The sequence below is a fragment of the Lontra canadensis genome, unplaced genomic scaffold, assembly GCF_010015895.1.
Source record: "Lontra canadensis isolate GAN:19392208 unplaced genomic scaffold, GSC_riverotter_1.0 scaffold4, whole genome shotgun sequence".
Lineage (NCBI taxonomy): Eukaryota > Metazoa > Chordata > Mammalia > Carnivora > Mustelidae > Lontra > Lontra canadensis.
In genome coordinates this window covers 16,701,705-16,729,213 of record NW_022630998.1, presented here as the reverse complement: position 1 = coordinate 16,729,213, position 27,509 = coordinate 16,701,705, and the positions used below count along the sequence as shown (strand labels likewise).

General features: G+C 32.4%; 1 protein-coding gene across 3 annotated transcripts in view; it reads right to left on the bottom strand.

Moving 5' to 3' along the window:
• Positions 1 to 7,283: 7,283 nt before the first annotated feature.
• CHD1 (chromodomain helicase DNA binding protein 1) overlaps positions 7,284 to 27,509 on the bottom strand; it is a 71,833-nt gene continuing 51,607 nt past the window's right edge. For 2 of the 3 annotated variants that reach the window (XM_032845849.1, XM_032845856.1), the window contains exons 24-37: positions 26,818 to 26,978; positions 25,470 to 25,511; positions 24,545 to 24,675; positions 23,719 to 23,857; positions 23,143 to 23,293; positions 22,091 to 22,213; positions 21,136 to 21,264; positions 20,430 to 20,693; positions 19,939 to 20,079; positions 15,207 to 15,385; positions 12,597 to 12,693; positions 11,581 to 11,632; positions 10,622 to 10,832; positions 7,284 to 8,823 (exon numbers count right to left, since the gene is read on the bottom strand). In XM_032845849.1, the coding sequence (XP_032701740.1) occupies positions 8,478 to 8,823; positions 10,622 to 10,832; positions 11,581 to 11,632; positions 12,597 to 12,693; positions 15,207 to 15,385; positions 19,939 to 20,079; positions 20,430 to 20,693; positions 21,136 to 21,264; positions 22,091 to 22,213; positions 23,143 to 23,293; positions 23,719 to 23,857; positions 24,545 to 24,675; positions 25,470 to 25,511; positions 26,818 to 26,978 (2,166 nt within the window). In that variant the 3' untranslated portion in view covers positions 7,284 to 8,477. The remainder of the gene's footprint in view (positions 8,824 to 10,621; positions 10,833 to 11,580; positions 11,633 to 12,596; positions 12,694 to 15,206; positions 15,386 to 19,938; positions 20,080 to 20,429; positions 20,694 to 21,135; positions 21,265 to 22,090; positions 22,214 to 23,142; positions 23,294 to 23,718; positions 23,858 to 24,544; positions 24,676 to 25,469; positions 25,512 to 26,817; positions 26,979 to 27,509) is intronic. The other variant, XM_032845864.1, reaches the window with a different exon arrangement.

Here is a 27,509-nt window from a genome sequence, read left to right as displayed (position 1 = left end):
CCAAGGGAAGCTGATCTAAATGAACCATATATTAGACAAGACAAGAAGAAAGAGTGCATAAAGCAGTAAGAATAGATCAGTTAGAGGCACCTGGTTGGCTCAGTTTGAACATATGACTCTTGATCTTGGGGTCATGAGTTTGAATCGCATATTTGGTGTAGAGATTACTTAAAAATAAACTTAAGCAAAAAAGAAAGAAAAGAGTAAGAAACCAGTTAATATTTAATGCATTTTTAAAGGATGACTATGCACTAGACTGGTGCTGTACTTTGCAAAAGCAGCAGAAACTGAGGTGCTACAAGAAATGTTAAATTTTTGAAAGAAACACATTGATACTGTCCATCTGTCCAAAATATTAACCAGCAGCTTGAGATAGTTCAATTTCATTATTAAATCCCATTACATTAAAAAAAAAATCCCACTACAAGTTGATTTTTGATGGTTTCTCTGATTAAAAAGTACTATATGAGGAAGTAAAAGTAGAATAGGTAATGAAGGTGACAGTCTCCAATCTGATTCCATGATTTAAGAAGTTGTACAACAGGTTCACATATCCCAAGAATAAGTACTTGTGGTTATTTTAAGAATATTAAAAAAATGTCATTTTTTTAAATACTCAGAAATCTAAGATTAGAAGGGAACTTCCTTGACAAGATAAAGGTCATATACAAAAAGCTATGGCTACTACCATAATCAGTGTTTATAAATTTTAACAAATTTATCCCAGATGGAAATAAGGCAGTAAGATGTCCATTCTTACCAACATTATAAAAAAGATCCTAGGAAGTACATTAAGGCAAGGAAAAAAAAGGCATAGAAGATTGCAAAGATACAAATAAAACTTTTTTCACAGAAGATATGATAATCTATGTAGAAAATCTCAAAGAATCTGGAAGAAGCTGTTAGAACTAATTATTGAGTACAGCAAGGTCACAGGAAAAAAGTTATTTCCAAAAATCAATAAATACTTAAAAATTCAAATTAAACAGGCACAAGGATGGTTCATTCAACTCAGCATTGGACTCCTGGTTTCAGCTCAGGTCATGATCACAGGGTTATGGGATTGAGTCCCCCCATCAGGCTCTATGCTTGGCTAAGAGTCTGCTTGGGATTCCCTTCTTTTTCTTCCCCTCCTTCTGCCCTCCTCATGCTCTCTCTCAAATAAAATCTTTAAAAAAATTGTCATAAAAAAAGCATTTATAAAAGGGATGGTTCTAACAATTTATGTAGCAAGATTTGTATAGTGAAAAAATCACAATGAGAGAAATTAAAGACATAAATAATGGAATACATACTGTGCTCCTAAGTAAAAAACTGTCAGTATTTTCCAAATTGATTATAGGCTCAATATAATCTCAATCAAAATCCTAGCAGACTTCGGTAGAACGTTACAATTGGACTCTAAAATGTATGTGGAAAAGCAAAGGAATTTAGAAGGCCCTAACAATACTGTAAGAAGAACAAAATTTAGAACTCACATCACCTGATTTCATAATTTATTGTTTATTTAAAGATTGTATTTATTACTGAGAGAGAGAACATTGAGAGCACAAGGGGGGTTGGGGGGGGCATTGGCAGAAGGAGAGGAAGAGAGATAATCTCAAGGACACTCTATGCTGAGCACAAAGCCTGACATGGGACTTGCTCCCACAACCCTGAAATCATGACCTGAGTGGAAACCAAGAGTTGGTTGCTTAACTGACTGAGCCACCCCGGTGCTCCCATAATTTACTCTTTAAAGTGCAGTAATCAAGACAGTGGTAAGATAGTCTTTTCAACAAATAATATCCAAAAAACAAAACCAAAAACTGAAAACAACCCCACATATACCTTTTGTTCATACCATACATTATATACAAAAATAAACTCGAGATGGATCACAGACTTAAATACAATTCCTAAAAGTATAATCCTTTTAAAAGAAAACATATGAGAAAAATCTTTGTGATCTTGAGTTAGGCAAAGATTTCTAAACACAAAAAAGGAACCACAGAAGAAAAAAGGGAAAAACTGGATTTTATAAAAAAAAATTTTGAACTCAACCTTTCAAAAGATACTGTTAAAAAAATTAAAAGACAAGCTATAGGGGCACCTGGGTGGCTCAGTGGGCTGTGCCTCTGCCTCCGACTCAGGTCATGATCTCGGGGTCTTGGGATAGGACCCCGCATCAGGCTCTCTGCTCGGCGGGGAGCCTGCTTCCCCCTCTCTCTGCCTACTTGTGACCTCTCTCTCTCTGTGTCAAATAAATAAATATAATCTTTAAAAAAGACAAGCCATAGACTACAAAAAAAATTTGCATTTATCTGATATGTGAATTCTATAAACAATACTATTTATAAAATTGGAAAAAATTTTGAAGACTAGAAATAAGAATGACAAACACATTAAAAGATGTTGAATACTATTAGTCACTAGAGAAATGCAAATTACTTGTTACCACTAGACACCTACCAGAATGGCTACATGAAAACAAAAACAAACAAACCCTACAGAACAAAATGCTCACATGGTTAAAGGGTAACAAGAACGTTCATCTATAGCTGTTGGGAACATAAGATGGCATATCTGCTTTGGAAAATAGTTTGGTAGTTTTCTTATAAAATAAAACACGTACTTTACCACACAACCTAGAAGTCCTAATCCAAAGTACTTCCAAAGTTTAGAATACGTCTACCCAGAGACTTGCACGTGACAGTTTATTGCATCTTTAATCATAATGGCCAAATGACTGGAAGTCCAGTTGGTGAATGGATAAACAAACTGTAGAACATTCAATATGAAGAACAGCACTTAAAAATAAAAAGTAATGAGCTACTCTCAATGCAAAAACACAGATGAATCTCAAAAACATACTAAGTGAAAGCTTGGCTCAAAACCTATATTTTGTATGACTCCTTTAAATAACATTATGGAAAATGTAAAACTGTAGGGACAAATCAGTGGTTGCCAGGGACTAGGTATTGGGAAATTAGTATGGAATAACTTTTTTGAGGTACTGAAAATGTTTTTGTATCTTAAATATGTTGGTGGTTGAACAACTGTGTAATATGTCAAAGCTTATTACAATGTATACCTAAAAAGGATGCATTTACCTTATATAAACATGATCTAAATTTTTAATGGGAAAATATCAAAAACCAGCCAGAGGGAATTTTTTTGGCTATTTCACCTTAAAGACATTGCAAATGTAGCATGTTTCTCTTGCATTATGGTGTTTTTACAAGTTGTACTCTTTCCTTATGAGTAGAATAGGACAGTCTATCATGCCACCAAAAAACATATTTCCTATCAAAAGATAAAGGAACAGACAAATCAAAATGTTTTATATTTTTCTATTACATACCACATCTCTGAATATCTCTTCACAAAGTATCATTATCTAAGCAGTCATAAGTTACAAAAACAAGTTTTTCATTTATATAGAAGCAGTGTTTTAAGAGAGGAATTAACCTGTTATTAGTTATTATATTATTATACTATGTTATTATAGTCAATAAAATATTAAAATCCCTGAAATCCTATTACTTGAGACTTTTAATTTCTAGATGAGACTTAGGTATTTCTCTATGTTTCAGGTGATTTTTATTAGTTGAGTTAAAAAGCAAGAGATAGTAAAAAGACTCTAAGTAATAGAAATACTGATAGGCATATAAATGTTTCCAAATATACCAACAGATCAGGTAATAATGGAAAGACAAAAGTTTAATAATTCTTTCCACTTATGGGACATGGCATTTTTGGGAAAGAACCAAAATAATGAAAAAAATGCAATTGATACATGAGGCATTGTTTTAGGTACTTGGGTTACCTCAGTGAATATGAAGTCCTTCCCCTAAGGAACATACATGTTCACGAGGAAGTAGCCAGTGACAAATGAAAAAAAACAAAGTCAAGTAATGACAAGTGCTAGAAGGAAAAGAAAAGGGATTCAAACATGATTGATAGGGGCACAGCACCAGTTTAGAGTCTTGATGTGACATGTGAGCAGACTTGACTTGAATTATTTAAGTGAGGGAACAAGTTTTGTACAAATAAGGGAGGGATAAAGGCTTTCTTGACTGAATGACCAACAATGCAAAGTCCCAGAAGTATTCTTTGGGGTTTTCTAAACAATAGGAGTAATGTGAGACACAAAGAATAGAAATAGCTAGGGGTAAAGTGCCACATATTATAAAGTTATGATTGCCATGCCCATTCATTTACCAAAAATTATGGAAGATTGCCAGTTGTTTTGTTGTTGTTGTTGTTTGATGTTACTGGTGGAGAAGGGCTGAGTCTGGTTTTACATATTTTAAGATTAGATACCTATTAGATAATCTAAGTGGAGATGAATTCAGGGGAGTAGTTGAAGCTGAAGATATTCAGCACAGAAATGGAAAGAAAAGGAAAAACAGTAAAACTGGTGAGACAGAGGACAGAAATTTAAAAAAAAATTATAATAGTAATACCACAGGTTTCCAGAAAGTAGCAAGAACTGCTTGAGGCAAGACCTGATCTAAAAAAAAAAATAAAACCATACCTAAACTCAGCATAGTGAAATAGAAGAACACCAGAGACAAAGCAAGTTTTGAAAGGTAAAAAGAGGAAAAAAACAATGTGTCAGGTCAATTCCACAGCTCATCGACAGACTGGAAACCTAACAGTAGTCTAAAGTAATAAAACTACAATTCAATCCGCGTTTCTGGCAGATAATGTAGATCACCAATGCAATCAATACTTTAGCTCATTTAAGAGAAGCATTATAAACTCAGGTTTGGAGACAATTTATACCATTTCAATTTAATATTTAGATCAAGACTCAAATGCAGATTGGGACATAGAATTAAAAGCATCTTATTCATTTGGGAATTTGAACTACCAGTCTTGTTTCAAAATAAAGGTGGGTTAAGTTTTGTGGTTTTTTGTTTTATTTTGATTAAAGGACAAGGTGACTAATGGCCTTTTAGGATAGAAAATATGGCACATGAAGTCCCACTGAAGAATTTATATAGATATTTGGAAAAAACCTGGAAGTATATTTTAATCCTACACTACCAAATAATCTTATCTCTGATTCTTTAATGTATTTAGTATCTCCTATCCTTAGGTCTTTCTTTATAAAGAATCTAAAGATATCCTATAATAAAATCAAACTATTTGGTTCTTAAAAAAAGAAGAAAAAGTTAGCATAAAGCATCTATCAAATCAATTATTGTAGCCATTGCCAGGAGAAAATATAATTTCAATTGTTTTGTTTTAAACTTTTAACAAGAAGTTTTTTTGACATTATTTTGTCTCAGGATATTTTTGTTGTACTGTGCCTAGTTGCCTGTCCTTAAACATGTTCATCACAAATCTTGCATCAAGTGCTACAATATATGTAATAGATTTCTGTATTTTTAAATTGAGTCTTGAACTTCAGTAATGGGGTCTGATAGTTGTTTATATTAATACCCTTAAATATCAATTTAGAAACATTTAAAATATTTTTTGCCTTACTTGCTAAGTAACAAACTACTTAAAATTTTAACAAGCCACATTTATGAGTTCGTATTACAATTTCAAATGAAGCTGGGTAAGTCCAAAAGAATCCCATATTTAAAAATTAGTTGCTTTTCCCTGCCTACCCTTACTCCCAAATCACTGTACTTCTTGCAAAACAATTACAACTATAAAACTCTATTATTATTTAGTCAGAAAGAGTAATGAAGATAGGAATTACGCTAATTACCCCAGTGCATATTCTTTAAATCCCATAGAAATGAATTCAGTGTCAATCAGTGTATCTATACAACCCTTTCATGATTTAACTAGAAAAATGGATTACAGAAATTATCATATATGTAACCTACCATATTTCATGCAACTATAAAGGTTTGTTTTATTAAGCCACTTACTCTGAAATTAATGAATCATTCACACTCGTTTTCGACAGCTTTCCAGTCAAAAATTATTTTCTAAAATATCCTGAACAAAGAATATTTTCTTTATAAGCAAAGAGGCCATTGCTTTTAATAAGAATCATTTATTGTATGTTATTAAAGTGGAGGTTAACTGGTACAGTACTATGCATAATCTCTCACCCTTGAAAATTTAAACACAAATGAATAAAAATAGCAAAGCAGAATGAGCATGTAAAAGACAAAATTTAAGCATATTTTATAGAGAATGTTCCCTGTTATATCTATGCACTAATGTTCTTCTCCATTGTGTCTTAATAAGTTTATGGCTTATTCCTCTTCTACAGGATTGATGATTTCTTACAAATAATGAACATATTTTCCATCAATTAATGTTACAAACAGTTTTAGATTTTTTATTCAACTCAACTAATTAAGTGACTGAAATATTCAACTAGATATGTTATTAAGAAATTAAAGCCATTCCATTGCCTCAAAATATGTTAATATTGTTTTTCTATGAAATCTGTACAATAGGATATAACACAAATATCCCAGCTACAAAATGAATTAAAAATGCCAACCCTGATCTGTGTACTGTGTTAATATTACAATTTCATTAAGTATTGTATTTCCTTGTTAAATGATATTTTATGGAATAATCATTTATACTAAATATGGAAAAAAGTGGAAAAGCTTAAAAAGTGTACTGGCACTAAACTGTTTTATCACTTTTATATTTAATTATAAATTAATGTTTAAAAATTGAGTTATTTTTGCTATGTTATCTGATATGCCAGGAAAAAATAGATTATTATTCTTCAGGGTAACTAAAAGAGGTATCACTACTACCAAAAAGCGGGGGCGGGGAAGCTTTGTTTTGTACACATAAAATCTTAGACTTAAATAGATAAAAAGAAAATGTCTAAAAAATACACCCATCTATGGATAAATTTCTGTAGACTGTTCCCACAGTTAATCAACAGGGACACATTTAAGAATATTATAAGCATATACCAACATACTTATATTTGTCAAAGTTAAGATTCAAATTCGCTACAGCATAGCACACATCCAAGAATGTATGCCACATTGATTCAAAAATTCCCACTGAATATAACAAAATAAAAATCTGTGAATAAATATAAGGCATTCTAAAATAAAATCTGCAGGAAACCAACAAGAGTCTAACAAAGATTTCTATGATCTCAATTTTACTTCATAGATTGTTCATACAGTCTTCAAAATAGGTTTAGTTGTAGTGCCACACATTGACAATAGTTAACTGCTTACCAAAATACCTTTTTCCTGGTAGCTAAACATTATCACTTAAAAAAAAAAAAAAAAAAAAGTTAAGTGCTTGAGGGAATAAGAATGCAGCAGAAAATTACAGGAGCCCACATATCCTTTTTCTTAAATTTAATTTGTCATATATAAGGTTTTTATATACAATCAGTGTGCATTGTAACAGTTTATATTAAAAGTCAATCAAGTTTATCTAAAATGTTACCTGGCTGCATAGCACATTTGACATTATTGCCCACATGAAAAGGGAAAACAAATGGATTTACAATAACTTTTGGCCATTTTGGATTCTGAAAAGTGTTCATACACCTACCCTTTTAAACCAAATGCATCTGAAAAAAATGTTTCCAGAGCATGCAGTTTAGATTTTACATATTATCTCACCATTTTGTTACTACAAACACAATATTTACTAAAAAAGAAAAAAAAAAAAGAAATAACATATATCTAATAAAATAGTCAATATAAAAAGAGGACTAATGGAATTAAGTGGCCCCTTTCCCCATTTTTTACATTCTAAACAATGATTCCATCAGACAAATCATTAAAAAGTGTTATTACACTGATATTTTTAAATGATAAGAAGGCCTGAGTTGGTAGGGAAAGGAACAGTCAAAAAAAGCCTGAGAAGGGAAAGGAAGTAAGGAAAGCTCATTTAATCCATTTACAATAATTTACAGCCATTTGTGTGTATGTGTGTATGTAAAAAGGCATAATAATAGATCACAAACAGGAAATTCCTGGCTATTTTACAGATATAAGTACAGAATTTAAATATTCAAGCTTGTGATGAAAAGCGGCAAGGTGGTCGCAGTGTACAATGTAAACAAGTAGCTTTGGAAAGTGAACAAAGTCCTTGAGTGTTTTTTCTTTATTAAGAAAAGAACTCTCTTTCATTCCTTCCTGAAACATGATCACAGGTCAGAGTAAAGTTCATATACAAACATAATTTAAATGGAAGTCAGTCTAAAATCACTGACTTAAAAACAGTTTTATCCAGCCTATATGGAAGGGCAGTGTTGAGGTCCCTGTAATAGTAAACATTTTCCATTTCTTTAAAAAAGAAAAAAAAAAAGTACTACAGTATTTGTAGTACAGTGCAGCATAATCCTTAAATATAAAAATATTTTCTCTTCTGTTGGGATAATAGACCTTGCATCCTGGAAAGAAGTAACAATACTGCTACTGATAGAAGATCTGTTTATATCTTTCAAGTCATGTAAGGCAATTACTGTGTTGGTTTATGATATATGGCTAAAAGAAAAGTCCGGAAAGACAAAGTATCAGTTTTTGTTATGTTTTCCGACTACTCCAGGTATGCTCGGGTGTACTTTTGTGTTCAACTGAGTGTTCAAATGGAGATCTGGAGCCATAAGGAGATCTCTGATCTAAAGGTGATCTGGGGCCACTACTGGAAGCTCTGTGGTCCATTTGCCAATCTGAATGATACCTATAATCCCTGGAAGATTTATGGTGTGTATATTCAGAACTTGCCCGATGGTCTGAATGTAACCGATGATCTGAATGAGAACGATGATCAGAATGAGATCTATCCTTTAAACTTCCTTCCAAATTTGACCTGTGATCTCTACTCCTGTGATCATCCAGTTTTCTGTGTTTCTCTCTATCACTGTAATACCTAATAAAAGATAAATGAGGGATTAAATTAATAATGTGAATTAAAAATGTCCAAATAAAACAATTAAAAAATAAAACAGAAAAATACTTTAAGGCATCTTCTTAATTGTATATAAGCTCTGTGTTTCATTACAAAAACTTCCTAAATGAGCTTCAGTCATTGGCTCTATCTCTGCATGCCTTGCTGGAAAAATGATTCAATCACAAAACTGAAGTGAATCATACAGGATACCTCAGGTAGCAGCTTATTTTATATGCCCATTTTATTTTTTTAGTTATTTTTTTAATATTAAATACAATTTTATTTTTAGTTAAAGCATAACTGATACATAATATCACATTAGCTTCAGGTGTACAACATAAAGAGATTTGAAATTATGCACAATATGGAATGTTCACCATGGTTCAGTGTAGTTACCATCTGTCACCATACAAAGTTATTACAATATTGACTATTCCCAAGGTGTACTTTATATCCCGATATGAATTTATATTTACATAAATTCATAAAATTTATATAATTATATAATATAATTATCTGAATTTATATAAATTTATAACTGCAAGTCTATACCTATTAATCCCCTTCACTTAATTCACCTATACCCCCAACTCCCACCTCCCTTCTGGCAATCATCGCTTTATTCTCTGTATTTACGAGTTTTGTTTGTTTTTGTTTTTTTTTTTTTTTTTAAGATTCCAGACACAAGTGAAATCATACGGTATTTGTCTTTCTCTGTCTGAATTATTTCATTTAGTTCAAATGCCCATTTTTCAACTGGTTGCTACTATCCTATGCAAAAGTTATACTAATGCATCTTAGTTATCTGGAAGTGGGGATTAAGATAATGATACAGAATACACTTGAAATCAGAGCCTTTTATGAACTTTTAACCAGAAAAAAAATAAAGACCTCTAAAATGCAGTCTGTGAACTAATTTGCCAGAAGGGAATTTTCATTAGTTGGGGAAAGGTTGTTGTTATAAACAACATAAATTATGTCCTATAAACCTGTGAAATTATAAAAATTTACTACTACAAATAGATCCTTTTGTTTTGTGTGCCTTTTCTAATTCAAAGAACAATTCCAGAATTGATGTATTTATGACAGTGCTTCTATGACAGAAGAAATTATTGCAGTGAGCCTAACTAAAATGAAAAGAAAATCTAATTTCTCTATTTCTGATCTTTTACTTATTCTTCTGTTTTAACTTTTGCTCTTCATAATTATAATTAACTGATGAAAGTATTCCTTTATCAAATAATGTATTTTGTGATATTAGGTTTTCTACTACTTAGTTTTCAAATAACAACAATAAACAGAGAAAACTTCTGATTTTAAGACTTCCCAGATTGTTGTGATTAAATATAAACTCAGTGTAAGTGTTTTCACATCAGGTAATTTTTCCCGTTTTTTTTTAATGGAATACAAAACTCCCCTCATTAAATTACAGTCATATTCCACTGAGCTTTTATTTTACTCTATTATTGTATTTTGAAGAGTATTTGAGCCAATAATCTCCTAAAATCAACCAATAAAAATGAATACTATGATTTATTATAGCACTCTGATCTTAAATTAAGAATTAAAAAAAATTTTATAGAAATTCAGTTCTCAATATTAACAAAAATTAATTTGTATCAATTTTTTTTTATTTGTAAACAAACACCTTTATTTCACTTATGATTTGTAATGATTACCTGAATACTGAACTGACTGATAAAGTCGAGTATTGCAAACTTAAAAAAAAAAAAAAGATATGAATAAGCAAAATTTCAAAACTAATTGTCCAGTTTACCTGCTTTCTTGCTTGTAATGATCCCAGTCACGATGATCTTTACCATTACTAAAAGAAGAATAGGGTCTTTTCCTAGAGTCAGTCTTTTTATAAGAATCTCCCTGATGTCGGTCTTTATGATGATCATGATACTGAGATAAGTGTCTATCAGATGAATAACTGTCCCTGCTGCTATCATCGTGATTTGTATTATCTTTTAATCTTTCCACATCTGTTAGATAAAAGAGTACAGCTTTGGTTAATGATGTGTAAAAACAAACAAACAGAAAACAGACCAAAAAAAAATGGTGAACAAAAGTAACTCTGCTGCTAGATTATAAGAACACCTATTTCAACTCCAGAAAAAAAAAAAAATCAGTTGTTCAACAGACAGTTAAAGACTTTAGAAATGGTCTCTAAAGGCAGTAGAGTAAGGCCTACAAAAGAGTTACTGTATTCTGAAATGTGTAAAACTACAACTGAAAAATTTAAGGCCCATTTTCCTCTCAGATTATACTTTCGTTGCTCTTGCACCAGTAGAACACATTATTACTAGATTTATTTGTTTTTAGATCTTATTTACTTGACACAGAGAGAGAGAGAGAGAGAAGGAGAGAGCACACACAGAGGGAGCAGGAGAGGGAAAAGGAGAAGCAGGCGCCTTGCCAAGCAGGGAGCCTAATGTAGGGCTTGATTCCAGGACTCTGGAATCATGACCTGAGCTAAAGGCATATGCTTAACCAACTGAGCCACCCATGCATGCCCGAAATAACATTTTTAAAAAATACATTCACTTTAACAATTATTCTATAAGTTCTAAAAACTGACAAGAGGTTGATTTATGGGAAGGTTAATAAGCTAAGAGGATTACTGTTTAAGATAACAAGATTTGATATAAAAATGTGGGTATTAAGTAAAACAAACCTGAAAGAGGAAAACAATTTTTAAATTTAGTCTCTAAAATAATTAGTAACACTTACCTGGATTTCTAATCACTTGAGCATTCGAGTTGCTGTTCTGGTCATTATTTTGCTAAAATAAATGCAGATATGTAAAAATCTTTAAAGTAGCTTCAAATACCCTTACAAAATTGGAAAAAGAAAAAAAAAATAACCACCCTAAAAAGAAAATCCTGATGTTGAAAGAAGTCCTCATATATTAGAATGTATAAATGTATCACTTCCAGATACACTTCCAGATTTTTTAAACCATAGACTATCTGTCCCATGACTTTCTTTAAAATGAAAGAATTTTATTTAAAATTGAAAGAATTTTAGACTTACAGAAAAGGTGCCCAAAAAGTACCTAGAGTTCCCATATGCCTTTTACCCAGCTTCTCCTAATGTTAATATCTTACAAAAGAGCACAGCGTAATCAAAACTGAGTAATTAACATTGGGACAATACTATGTACTGAACTAGAAACTTTATTCAAATTTTACATTTTTCCAGTAAAATCTTTTTTCTGCTCCAAGACCCAATCTGGTATTCATATGAAAAATCAGTTTTCATGTTATCTTAATTTCCTCCAATTTCAGACAGCTTTTTAGTTTTTTTTTTTTGTCTTCGATGACCTTGACACTTCCGTAGAGTACTAGACAGTTATTCTATAGAACATCTTTCAGTTGGGGTTTGTCTGATATTTTTCTCATGATCAAACTAAGGTATGCATTTTTGCCAAGAATTCCACAAAAGTGATGTACCTTTCTTAGTGCATGTACTGGGGGTTTATGCTATTAACCCTGATCAAATGTTTAAGGTGGTTTTTAAACACTTTGGAGGAGATACCCTTAGACTATGCCAATATCTTGTTTTCATGACCACTTATTTTAGCTTCCTTCAGAAGATCCTACCTGTAACAACTTTTATTGTGCTCTAACACTGATTTTGCATTTCCTTCATTCCTTCTACATTTATTAACTGAATTCTTCTATATGGAACAATGTCTCAGTTTTAATTACACAAACTAATGGAAAAAATATGATGCATTAATTTACCTGAGATTCCTGTCGTTTTTTAATAGCATGTTTATATAATTTATGTAATTTTCTTGCATCAAACTCCGTAAACTTAGATACAAAAATCCACAGGTTTCTAGAAGAAGAACAGGTAAATCAGTCTGGTGGAAAAAATTAAGCCTTTTTATGGAACCCCTAACCTCTAGACAGAAACACACATACAAACATACTTGGCCTTCTATGGAACAAAGCCCAAGGACATTATTTCTAGTATTTTTAAAAACTTTATATGGTTAAGACTCCAATCTTTTTAAGTAATCTCTACATCCAACACCAAACTTACAACCCTAAGATCAAGAGTTCCATGATCCAAAGACTGAGCCAGGCTGGTGCTCCCATATGAATAAGACTCAAAATGAAATTAAACATTAACTTTTACTTCTCTTCCAAATCCTTTCATTTTATAATCTTTTAGAATGAAAAGTAGTAATCCATCCTCATTTGAAACCAAAAAGTTATAAACTTACAAATCAGGAAGGGACTCATATCATGGTTCCTATTACTATAAAAGAAATAACCTATGTTAAGTAGTCTGACTAAAGATACCATCAGATAGTGTGGATTAAGCTTAAGAAGGGTCCTAAAGAATGTGTTAAAGAGGTGTGCCTGGGTGGCTCAATGGGTTAAAGCCTCTGACTTCGGCTCAGGTCATAATCTCAGAGTCCTAGGATCAAGCCCCGTATCGGGCTCTCTGCTCAGCGGAGAGCCTGCTTCCCCCTCTCTGCCTAGTTGGGATCTCTATCAAATAAATCAATAAAATCTAAAAAAAAGAAAGAAAAAAAAGAATGTGTTAAACAGCAACTGTATGGGACCCATTAACCAAGAAACTTTAAATTTGGATCTTGAATATAAAAAGATAATGTGGCTATATTTCCATTTAAGCCTAATAAATATATATAATTGAACTTCACTGTATCCCTGTTCTATAGTTCTGTGGTTTGGGAGTCATCATGTGAGTTGAAAGAGCTTGAGATGTATAGAATTCTGTTTTATGGTATTTAAGGAAAGCATTAAAACTCTAGTATATATATTCCAGCTATAAATAAAAGATTAAGCCAGACAATATAACATAGTACTTTATGATTATTTCCTCTCCTTCCTCATAATCTCTCTCTTTTTTTTTATCAGATTATTTACTTCAGACAGAGAAGAGAGCATGAACAGGGAAAGGGGCAGAGGGAGAGTTCTTGATCTCAGAACCCTGAGATCACAACGTGAACCAAAATCCAGAATCAGATGCTTAATGGACAGAGCCACCCAGGTGCCCCTCCTCATAATATATCTTATCACTCAGTTGAAAAACAAACAGTGCCTTATAAAGTTTATAAAGGGTTGCAAGTACAGATGATGTTATTTTACAGATGATTACTAGTAGGCTCAGAGATATTCTGTAACTGTTCAAGATCACAAAGCCAATAATTAGCCAAGATGGGGACCAAGCATGTCTTCTGATGCCAACTCCAGGAATCACTGCATGGCATTATAGGCACATGTCTTTATGCTTTTATTGTCCATGCATGGCTTCAGTGTCTTTAGTCATGATAGCTCAGTTTCATTTGTTTTCAAAAGCTTAGTGATCATAATCAACTTCGTCTCCTCTTTCTAACATGGGTCCTGGTGGAGTTTAAGGAGAAAGTGGACAAGGATAAAATCGCTCATGTAATCATCAGTCCTTCAGAAATATGTCATTATTACAGTTTTCTGCTTTAATGTATAGCTGTACTGCATAAAGCAAGGAAATCCACAAACTAATAAACTGATATGACTGGGTTGAGGTCATTTTGGAGTATTCCTAACTTGTCTAGTAGCTTGGCTTAACACTGATCTGGATCTGGTAGTCATTAAGTGATTTGTATAATATTATAGCAGCTCAGATTTATAAATTTTAAGATCAATTGTGTTGCTGCTCCTTCTAAAATAAAGGGGAAAGTAAAAGTCTGCATTTTACACTGCTTGAGAAAATTAATTTTTACAAAGCTGTATACTTAGACCTAGAAGATGAATTGCTAAATTTATATAACAATAAATTTATTTGTTTGGTACTGCAAAATTCTAAAGTTATTACTAAGAAAAATTTGGGGAACTGTAGAAATTTCTAAAAATAAAATGCAGCCTGAATTTTAATAGAAGTTTCCACTACTTTTTTTTTTTTTTTTTAAGATTTTAATTATTTGAGAGAGAGAGAGAATACACATGAACACAGGCAGGTAGAGGGGCACAGGGAAAGGGACAGTCAGACTCCCCACTGAGCATGGAGCCCAATGCAGGGCTCAATCCCAGGATTTGGGGATCATGACCTGAGCTGAAGTCTGGTGCTTTACTGATTGTGCCACCCAGCCAACCCTTCACTATTTTGTGTTTAAAGGAAGAGGTGCCACCTGTTGCTTATCATGACATATAATTAAGCAATCTTTCACAAATACAAAGCTTTGAAGTTAAAGGGAAAAAATGAAAACAATCGCCCTCAGACTACCTCTTTAAACATTATTTTGTTACCTAAACTTCAGAATAAGAAACTGAAATAATAAGACACAAATAGATGGTTACGTAATTACAAATTTCATGTTTCCTGAAAAGCACATCACTTACTTTCTCCACTGCTTGATTTGTTCAGGATTTGCATACTCTTTCAGACATTCTGTGATATGGTCTCCAATTTTTATTAAACACTGTCTAGTATGCTCCAATTGTTCTCTTTCTGAAAGGCCTTTTTCAGGCCTATCAAGTTGTTTCAAAGCTGCTTTGACAGGCCTCATCCTTTCTTTACACTTTAAATATGGGAAAATAAGAACATGTATTAAAAATAAGAATTCAACAAAGATCTTTTTCCTTCAATACATCTATATGAGTAAATATAACACTATTTGATGCTAAAATAAGCATTAAAGCTTACATCGCAGCTCTTAAATATCAGGGTTTTTTCTCTCAGATTTTCTTCAGAAAGTAAGGTTTTCCACTATCATTTAAATTCAATCTTTATGTATGTTAAAGCTTTGGGTTTACTTACCTTCTATAAAAATGGTTACTTTATACCTTGTAACACATTATTAAGCAGTCTTAAACACAGAATGTTAAAAAATAATATATCTCAAAACACAACTTAGTATATTAGATTCACTCTAATATAGAATAAAATGTAAAAAATAAGGATCTTCATAAAATAAAAATGCTGACAAAGCTATTAAAATCAATGTAGCTATAAGTATAAACTGTCTATGCTTCTAAACCTTTGGGACAAAAGAAAGTAGCTAAAGAATTTTTGCTCTTATATTTTGGCTGGTCAGGAACTGGGAATGCTTGATAGGAACCAACCTTTTCCATTGCCTACATATCACTGGCATGCCAATAAAAGGATGATATATCAAAAACTGTATGATTTAGTTAAAAGTCCAACATGTGCAATAAAAGCTATAACCTTAAGCCAAAACTAAATAAGAGTATTACTAAAAAACCAAACTATACAAATTTTATTTATGCATACAAATGCAAAACAAATGTAAAATGAATAATGATATCCTCAAGTAGCAAAGCTGGGTTAGTTCCCAGAATGTTAAGGATGGATCAACTATAGAAAATATATTTAGCTGAACCAACATCATTTAAAGAAGAAATCCTCATATCACTGCCATGGAAGGGCCAGTCTTATTAAGTGTCTGTATATGTGTGGGATCGTTTCTGAGTATTTTATTCTGTTTTATTGACTTATTTATCCAAATCGCTTGGAAGTTATCCATCTTCTGTCAGGAATAATTTAAATAATATTAGAATTACATGCTTTTTAGTTAAAATCAGAATTCTGCCAGGCCTGTTGTCTTTTTTTTATTAAGGGAAAATCTTTTCCTTTCTAATTTCCAGCATTACTCCTCTCTGTTCTCCACATTTCCTGCTTCTTGCTCGATTTTGGTAGTTTATATTCTGCTAGAAAATGATTCATTCAACATATGTAATTTGAGTATATACCATGTTCTAAGCATTATCCCAGACCCAGGAAATAGAGCAATAAGTAAAAGAGATCTTGCTTTTGTGGAACCTGTACTCTAGTAGGAGAAAACAGCCAATAAATAAATAAGATGCAGTGTGTTGGATGGTGACAAAGAAAAATAAAGTAAGAAAAGTAGAGAGATTTCTACTTCAAGTAAGACTTCAGAGAAGAATGATGTTTGAGCATCTATTTAAAGAAAATGACAGAGTAAGCGATTTTGAGCAGAGGGAAGAACAAGTACATATGTTCTAAAAACTGAAAGTTCAAAGGAATAGTATAAATGCCAGCAGGGCCAGAACCTAGAGGTAGCAAGAGATGATGGGAATAATAAACCAGATGCAGTATCTTTTAGCCTATTATGAATCTTTCATCCTGAGTGAGGGAAAGCCACTCTTTGAAGGATTTGAAGCAAAAAAATAAGCAGGGGTGACTTTACCCTCTCTGTAACAGTCATTATCACTCTGGCTGCTGTGTGTGGAGTATGCGCTGAGGAATGAAAAGGGTATAAGCAAAAGATGAATGGGAGCAGTGAAAAACAGCTAAGAAGCTTTTGAAATAATTGAAGGCAGAGATGGATATAGCTTGAAGTAGTATGGAAGAGCCAATATGATTTGCTCATTGACTGATAGCGGAAAAGAAAAAAAGAATTCCTGACCAAAATCTATGCTAAGGCCAAGGCCTGAAGTTGGGAATTGGAGCAATGATAACCAATATGTACAAAGCACTTGCTAGGTATTAGAAGCTATGTGTTGTGTAAAGTCACCTCATTTAATTCTGCTAGTAGACCTTTGCAACACTATTTATTTTATTGAAGAAACTGAAGCTTAGAGTGAAATGACATCTATCAAACCCAGGTCTGACCTCAAAGGTTGTACTCTTTCTTAACTGTTAAATTACACAGGATATTTAGGAGACAAATCAGTAAGACACAAAGAAAATCAAGAGGTGTCAAATTAAGCAAAGATGTAAAGGAAAATGAAGACCAAGAAAAGACCACTGAATTTAATAATCAGAGCTACTTCCAAATAAAATTTATATAGCAGTAAAATCCTAATCATGTGAGCTCAGAAAGTTTGGCTACAGAGTCCATGTTGAAAACTGTTCCATTCTTCTCTCCATAACACAAGCGATTTTAAGATCAATCATAAAAGTTGATGGAGAAGAAACTCGTGCATTGGGCACAACAGGAAGTTTTCCATTTCAGCAGTTATTTGAATCAGTCAGAAGGCTAAGGAGGAAATGTAGGCAAAGGTGGCGAGAGGTACTATCTCACCTAACTCAGTAATGAATAGGCAGAGTAAGGGCAGCAGTTCAAAAGAGTTCAGTCTTCACTTCAGAAAAGCAAAAGCACACCACCACCTCCCTATTCCCACCCAATAGAGAGGCTTTAAAAAAAAAAAATCAACAGAAAATAGAGGGAGGCTAGATTAAGAACCAGGTCACAAACAGAAAGGTTAACCTTAAAAAGATGCTGAGGGATCCCAGCATGTAAGAGATAAAAATGAAAGTCCAGAGATATGTTCAAATAAGTACGATGGAAATCAGGAATAAGAGTAGCTTATTCTGACTGTCTCCAACATTCTTAGGGATTGGAGGGATGTAAACAGCCTAAAGTAAGAAGGAGAAAAAAACTGAGGTAGGAACTAGTATACTTAAAGAGCATGAAAAATATCTGAAGGTGTATTAGGGCATGCCATGGAATTAGCAGGAACGAATAAATAAATGGGTTCAATGATCAACATTCTCTAGTTAGGGTACAAAGTAGAAGAAAATGGGAAAAGAAGGTAACCTGGGCATCTAAAACGGTGTAGGAGGTAAAACAAAAACATGTTTTTAGAAGTGAAAATTTCCATCTTTCAAGTATAGCATTTGATTAATACTAGCAATAAAACTGACTTAAGATTATACCAAAACAGCAAAAAGATTCAGATTCTAGAGATCCTAAAGAGGAAATAGTCTTTTTTTTAAGATTTCATTTATCTTTTTAGAGAGAGAGAGGAGAGAGAGCATGTGCAAGCGCATAAGAGAGAGAGGCAGAGGGGGAGGGAGAGAATCTTAAGGAGGCTCCAACACGGGGCTCAATCTCATGACCCTGAGATCATGACCTGAGCCAAATCAAGAGTCAGAAGCTTAATCAACCAAGCCACCCAGGCACCCCAAAGATGAAATATTCCCATATGAATACATATTTACATGTATTTGTGTATACTGTAACCGTATATAAATAAGATACATTTATATCAGACTATAGATTTTCCCTTTAGGTGCTACCAATAATAATGTATCTCTTATTAAAGAATAATTTGTACCTTTCTCATATCATTCAGTCTTTTTTCTCTAGTAACATTACTACTCCTCCTGATTTTGCTCTGTATCTGGATTTTTTTAGTCCTTTAACAATCTGCTGGCATGTCTATATTCAACAACAACATCCACCACAACCACTACCAATTTTTTCAGCAAAGCACTAGCTGAAAACTTTCTATGTATCAACTCTTCTGATCATGATACTTACTTTTCTAATAGCAGCACTCTGGCTCCAGAGCCAGTACATTCAATTATTGCACATAACTGCTTTCCCACACTGCAACCTCACTATAAAGTTTTCCTCAAAATTTATATAACAATTAATTTCACAGTTGAGTATTTTGGGTTCTTGATTATATCAAGAACTTGATTATATAAAGAACTCATTTGGAAAGAGGCCAAGATTGAGCCTCCCTGACTTTGATGAATATAAAAGCATGACAACATGTAAACCCAGTATTTATTAGCCAAGTTGTTAGTTAAAGTAGCCTATGAAACTGTACTAGTTCACAAGAGGGAATAGGCAGAAATTTTGGAAACCTTTCTATCAATTTGACAATGTAATTTTAGGTCTACTGAATCTGGTAATACAATGGGGCTTACGTTTTGCATTTTCCCCTTGTTTTCACTTTTCTAATGAAATAATTTCACTCTTTGTTTTTATTGTACTTTCTAAGAATACTGGTCTATAAAAGATTGGGAATAAAGCTAGTCCTATTCTATAGATAAGAAGCAATGTTACAAAGATAAAAAGTACAGGAACAGAGAAGTTTACAATTCTAAAGCTGAAGGGAAAAAAGTTTGCTCCAAGCATTCCCTAAATGCCTCTCCTTAAAGTCTTTATTAAAGAGCTTTTCCAAGTTAATTCTAAATTTAAGAAAACTTTCAAAATTTAAATCTATTGCCTTTGTCAATCTGAACTGTAGTACTACCCAATTCAAATACACTTCTAAATTAAAGCTCCAGAAGATAAAATTGCCAATTAAAATACTGTATGAATTCTTACTAATAACCAGCAAGTCTACTACTCACAATGCTGAATGTCTTCTGATCTAGCTCTTCAGATTCTTCAGATATGGGAACTGGTTCACCACCTGCGGTGATATGAACTGGAGCATCTGACACTGAAGATTTCTTGGATCTTTCCTTGCTATCAGACTTGGATTCACTCAACTAAAGAAAAAGAAAAAATAAAAACAAAAGTCCAACAAACACAAAGGTAAAATGATTAATACTTCCAGAAAACAATTACTGTCTTACTTTATTCTACAGTGATTTGTTCACATTCCACACTCTATTTTATGTCTGGGAAACCAAAAATGGATCCACTCTGTAATGCTACCATATAGGTAAAGCTTTAAAAACAAACAAACAAAAAAGTTTTTCTCCTTTTCTAGATACCCATATGTATTTTTAAAGAACTTGGTTATTCAGGCTAATTTGGGATGATAGGCAATTTATTTTCCTAAAATGTAAATATGCTGATTGTGTCACTTTCTAAGTTTATATTATGATTTGCATACCTTTTCTTCCTTTATGTCTTTTTCTTTCTGTATAGCTTCTTTTACTTTGTTTTCTCTTTTCTCTTTAAAATCTTTTTCCTTTATATCTTTCTTATCCTCTTTTTCTTTTAGCTCCCTTTTAAGTTCTCTTTTATTCTCTTTTTCTTTTGCTTCCCTCTTTTCTTCTGATTCCTTCTTTATAAAAACATCTGGCTCAGGTCTTTCTTCACTGTCTCTTTCTGTTTTAATTTTTTTATTTGGATGTTTCACAGAAGTGATCTCATCCTGAAAAGGGCAAGTATGGCCAATGTATTACTAACCAAATCTTGACAAAGACTAATTTCTTTTCTTTGCATGACTATGGATTGCATGTACATGGATTCAGAAAGAAATAACCCAGAATCCCGTTAATAATGATACATGCAAAGTTCACCTTCCTATAAAAACTAAAGTAAGCCAGTCCCATTCAAAATTCAAAATAAAATGAAAGGAAACAGAACCTCATTTAAACGGCAAATGTTTGAAAAGGACGGACCTCTGCTCTATCCCTCTTAGTGATGGGTAGAATTCTGTTTCATACATGAGACTATGTAATGAACTACAAAAAAGGAACTTTAGTACCTTAAAGTAAAATTTCAGGTCTTAGTTCAAATTTTAAATATTAAGTATACTAAAGCATGCTATGTGCCTTTCTAATATAAAAATCTTTCTAAAAACACATTCTCACCTTTTCATCATCTTCATCAGACTTCTCTGAAGGCAGGGGTGAAGAATCACTCTTTATTTCTTCTTTCACTTTTATAGACTTCATTGCTTTATTCTTCTTAGCTCTTGCTTTTCTCCTCTTTGATCCTCCCTAAAAATAATTATTTTTATTCTAACCAACTCCACAGATTCAGTAAAAAAAAAAAAAAAAAGATTCTTGAATACTAAATCTAAAAAGCTAAAAGAACAGATATTCCTACCCAATCCTTAGTCTAATCACAATAAGCTACACCAGTCTTAGAAAATCAACAAAAGTGATATAACTTAATGAAACAAGTACATATTATGAATAACACGAACTAACGACAATTAATTATTCCCTTAAAAAAGGATTAGAGAAAAGCAGAAGTTGAAAGAAACAGAAGGAAGGTCTTTCACCTTCCTAAATTACTATTATCTTAAACTAAATTTGATCCTACCAGAGATAGCATTACAAATATTTTTATTGGTACATAGGTAGTTACTAACATTGTGGTTAAAATGCAAATGGTTAAAGGCTGTTAGTTTCCAATCACCTCTTCAGTGTATTTTTCCTACTATTTTGGACCCCCTGCCCCTAATAAATAAGCTCAGTGTTCTTTACGCTGTACCTTCAGCTCTCCAATACCACCAAATAAAAGAGTAATAGAGGCTTGATCCCTTAAAAAGTACACCACTTTAAACAGGTTGCCCCTAGTACCTATCCAAACATTAGGAAAAAAACCTGGATCCCACTTCTGAAAAAAGGACATGCCAGTTTTAAAAGGAATGCAGAGATAACTTAGGGCAAAATGTCATCAAATGCAATTAAAGTTATCAAATTACAGAAAAATACACTTATAAGGTCATATTAGCCTCAGATATCTAGGGCTTTCAGTAAACTAAATTTATCTTACTGAAACGTAAACTGCTCTTTAAGCATCTAAATTTTAACTTACTGCACCAGAAAGCCTCTGAGCTTCTTTTTTGGCAAGATCTCTACTAAGTAATTTGATGAGGTAGTCCGCACGTGTCTGCAATTGCTTTGCTTGTGGTTTTTTATCAGGATCATCTGGAAGGATCTTGAAAGAAATTAATTTTTTCAGGTTGTTTTTAATAAGTAATATGAGAAGTTTATTGCCTATATATAAGGCTTACACATTTAAAGAAACACATAATTTACTGCAAATTATAACTGTTAAAATTTGAATGCAGTAAGAATGCAAAATACATTTTTTTATTTATACCTACACCACAGCAAAGATTTCATTTGCCTGGGAATTAGTTCTAAATAAATACATGAAAAAAAAATCACTCCATTCAAAATAATATAAAGTGTGAGGTTAGAAATTTCTTTCAAATGTACAAGTATATTTAGCATCCACTGTTATTAAACATTATTTTTAGATTTCTTCCCTCTCTTAGTAACAGTATATTTAACTATAAAGTATACAAAAATTCGTCAAATACAATGTATCAGCTATGTATGTGACCCAAAGCCTGCACTCTGAAGAAATTTCTACAGTGGGAATTTAAGCTATTCAAGTTTGGCTTCACTGATAGCAAATGATGCAACACCAATATTAAAAGTGACTGTGAAGAAGTAAAATATAAAAAGATATATGATAATAAGGCAATGCTTCCAGTGTTTTCCAGTCTAGGCAAAAAAATGATTTTAGTTGTGGTAGTATCAAATCACTAAAACCCCTAAACATTGATAATTTAAAAAAAATTATTTTGCTCTTGAATAAGACAGAATGAGAATTTTACTTTAAACCTAGTAATATGAAGAAAAATAAACCTTTGCCTTAATAAAAAAATATAATTTCAGAGGTAAAGCATAATCTAAGAGACATTCAAATTCAACCCCTTCATGAAAACCAAGAAGCCAAGGTCATACAGCTAGTTGGAACCTTGGTTTCCTATCAATTGAGTTTATTTCTAACATAATTTAAAAGCAAAAATATAATTCAGTATCAGTAGTCTACAGAAACAAGAAATATATAAGTACCTTGTGTGTTAAACTGAGGTCAGGATCCATTTTAATCATTTCCCAGCTTCCATATCCATATTCATAGATACCAATTAACAAATTGGAATCATCTTCTTTGCCCCAGTCTATATCAAAATGAGCTGCCTTTGTGTGGCATGGGATAGTATACCTGTATCAAAGTTAATAACCACTTTCAAGTTTATAACTGCCATATTTTTTTTTTAAAGATTTTATTTATTTGACAGAGAGAGATCACAAGCAGGCAGAGAGGCAGGCAGAGAGAGAGGAGGAAGCAGTCTCCCTGCTGAGCAGAGAGCCTGATGCGGGGCTCGGTCCCAGGACTCTGGGATCATGACCTGAGCCGAAGGCAGCTTAACCCACTGAGCCACCCAGGCGTCCCTATAACTGCCATATTAAAAATTAATTTTGAAGGACATATTTCAGTTATTGGAACTTCAAAATACTATGCCTTATTTATTTTTAAAAACATTTCATTCAAACTAGCCAATGACATAAGACTTTTATAACATACATACAAATTCCAATTATTGAATAACAACAAATAGTTTACAATGGATAAAGTAAACAACTCACTGCTTTCTTTCTTCTGGATCTGAAGGAATGGATTTGTGCAATGGTATTAATTCTTCTTCGTGGGAGATGACGAGCTTGGCATTCACCTGTACACCTGATATTCGGAATGTTGGACCCTTCACTTTTCCAAGTCTACCACCTTAAATTTAAGACATAAAATAAATGAAATATCAATTCTACAAAATACAAAGATATACTATTACTTATATTAATAATCATTACTATTTAACTGTATTTATAAGTATTACTTATTTATATTACTGAGGGGTGGCACTTGCTGCAAACCTTAAATTTCACAAGATTTTTCAGTACATACTATAGAGATTACAATAAAGCAGATGTGGATTCACAGAAAGCATTTCATAGAAAGTATTTCCATAAACGTTTTATCAATTGCACAAGATACATCTATTAATACTCTTACCTTCTAAATAAGTGTTCTAGCATAATTTTTTCAGTATTCCTTATTACTAAATATGAGCTAAATATTTTCATTTAAGTAAATTACAAAATAAGCATAATGAAATAACTATGCCCAGAGCCATTATCACATAGGCACACTATCTTTTCCTAGCTATCTATACTAAAAATACAGAAACTTCTGATGTTACCAATTAGTTAGAATACATCAAACAGATAGACAGAATCTACTGCTTTCAAGAATACAGTTCTGTTACCCATTTCCTATTACCCAGTATGGTCCTGCTTTGTTTTTCAAAGCATCTTTTAAGAGTGGTGAATAGGTAAATACCCTCCTAACTCAGTAAAAGCGTTACTTGAAACTTCCAGTTACTCTCTTTTTAAATCACTCTCACTTTAATATTACCTGTTCGTTCTGTTCCTGAAGAATTATCCTTTAAAGCTTTAATGCAACCATTATGCACCAATTCTCCTAATCGTCGGAGGTCTGTCTCGGACTTATCAACTAATTCAGCATCCCGAGCAATTGCATCTAATCTGTTAATGAAATAATAAAATTTTCAGGTAAATATGGAGAATAAAGTGGTAGCATTTAAGACACAGTAGTTCTACTCTACCTCAACCTCTACATGTCACTCTACATGCCCTAAAAAGTCTAGTTCACATAAATGGCACAAGATACATAAAAAAGGAGTTCAAAAAATGTTTAAAAATTTGGCAGGGAAACAATTTATTTATGCATTTATTCAAGAATAATAAAGTTAACCAATTCATTATAAAAAAATGGTATGCTTCCAACTTGAAGATTATGTAATAATTCTATAAAAGCTTTTCATAACCAATCATATCTTAAATTCTAAAGTGGCTAAATATTGTAATAAAGATGATCCTTGAACACAGGCTTGATCTGGACAGGTCTAATTATATGTGGACTTTTTTTGGTAAATATAGTAATTCTAAATATCCAAAATAAAACAGAATATATCTTTAAGAGGGAGTTCTGGAGAGAAAAAATAGAATTGAGCCAATCTGAGTCTTTGCTACTGTATATTCAGACATTGGGCCTTCCACAACAAAGGACAAAGAATATTCAAATCACCAACAATTATTGAAATTAACCATTAACTTAAACACACACACACACACACACACACACACATACACACCCCTGTCCTGATAAACTAAATTTTAAACATGAACTATAATTAGGGAAACTTTGTAAATGGTTTTTAAGCAAATTTAATGAAGTAGTTAAAGCCAATAGTAATATATGTAAATAAAGCTGAAAGCACATAACACATATCCTGTGATTCTAAGAATGAAATATTTACCTTTCCAGAGGGCCACCAAATTTCTTGTAACTCTTGATAAACCTAACAGAAAATAAATGTTTGGTTTAAATGTGTTATCCATTAAAAAATGATTTATAAATATACAGAAATAAGAAAACAGCTGTTAGTGCAAGAATTAATTCAAGGCACTGTTACTACTAACACAAATGAAGAAACCATGCTAAAGACAAAAATGTTAAAACATTAATATATACCAAGTAAGATAAGACATATTTTAACACCCAGCATGATGTTTAGAAACCAATATAAATAAAACAATAGAAGCTAAATTTTATTTTAGAAATTACTTTATTATTTTCACAAGACAAGTTCAAGGCTACCACAGGAAGTATGTCCAGAATTATCAACCATACTACACCTCCTTCACATTCCAAGTACTGATAAAAGTTTACTGAATAATAGCTTTATTTCAGATGTATGGTATAATACCAACAATGGAAAATAAAAATTTTACTTAAGAACAAAGCTACCAAGTGGTTGATGGATGAGGGAAAATATCCAGGAAAAGTAGAAGTTGAAATGTTCTTCAACTAAAGACAGAAAGTCCAGCAAATCAGGTGGTCATAAAAGTACCCTTAATAAAATCTAACAACATATTTAGTTTTCTGGTAGAAAGAATGAGGAAGAACGTTATCAGTCAGGTCTATGATTTAAAAGAAAAGAGTTAAAATGGCTTGAAAGAAATAACAAACTCTCAAAATATAACAGTAAGCAAACCTTTTTACAAATTTCATAAGCAAAAATATTACATAAACAAAAGCAGGCTGATATTCCATTCCCCTTATATAAATGTATATAAAGAAAAACATACTTTGAAAGAAAACTGTAACTTATCCTACATGACTATCTTACCTCAATTCTTACTTGGACATATCAGAAATGCTTTTAACATTGCTACTTTCAAAAAGCAAACCTCCTCAGTGTTAAAAAAAAAAAAAAAAATCGAACTAAAGTAGTCCCACATAAAAGTAGTAATGTTGGGAGTCATAAATGCAGGAAAAAATTTTAATAAATAAATCCAATGTACTAAAATACACACTCATTATTCAAAAGGGTCACTATTCCGAACCACATTAATAAAACCAAAAAAATTTAGCAGTCTAAGTAGACTAACAATAAATAACATGCAGAGATTAGATACCAAACTTTATTTTCCATAGCTATAATGAGGACCCAAAAGCAGAACCATCCAATTCCTACACAATCATCATATATTTGCCTCCTCTAAAACCTTCATTTTAATTTTGAAAATTATGGAAATTTGTACATTTAAATTTCACCTTCTAACAAAAGCAAGTTGAAGTAAAACAGTCTTATGTCATCTTACCGCCTAATTTCTGCATCACTAAATCCTTTGATATTCTCTCGAGGAATAGTCCGTGGTCTTCCACGTTTCTTTGGCCTTTTCCTTTCTGAGATCGAGTCACTATCAGATCCAGAATATCTCCTACTTCTACTGCGCCTCCCTTCACTTCCATTAAAACTAATCTGGAATTGGAAAACAAAAATTTATCCAACCTTAGACTAAAGAAGCTTTCTAACTCTAAGAGCAAAGAAAACATTAAGAGAATTAACAAATTCAAATGTTGTCTGTATATCAAAAATTTTTCTATAAATAAAACCGAAAAAGCCAACAAAACAGAGAAAAACATGGCAGGTTAATGACAAAGAGTTATTAACAGCCCCAAACATTTTTTAAAACAATTCTTATAAATCAGAAAGAAAATACAAAACTGTCTTTTTTTTTTTTTTTAAATATTGATTAGAGAGAGAATGCTCACATGTGAGAAGGGGAGGGGCAGAGAAGAGGGAGAAAGAATCTCCAGCAGACTCCCTGCTGAGAATGAGGCCCTGATGCTGGATCTCACAACCCCTGACATCATGACCTCAGAAGAAACCGAGAGTCAGATGCTTAACCAACTGAGCCACCCAGGTGTCCCCAAAATTGTTCTTTTGTAAAAATGAGAAAAATTATTAATAAGTGATTAATCAAATAGCATAAACATAGAATTTTTTATT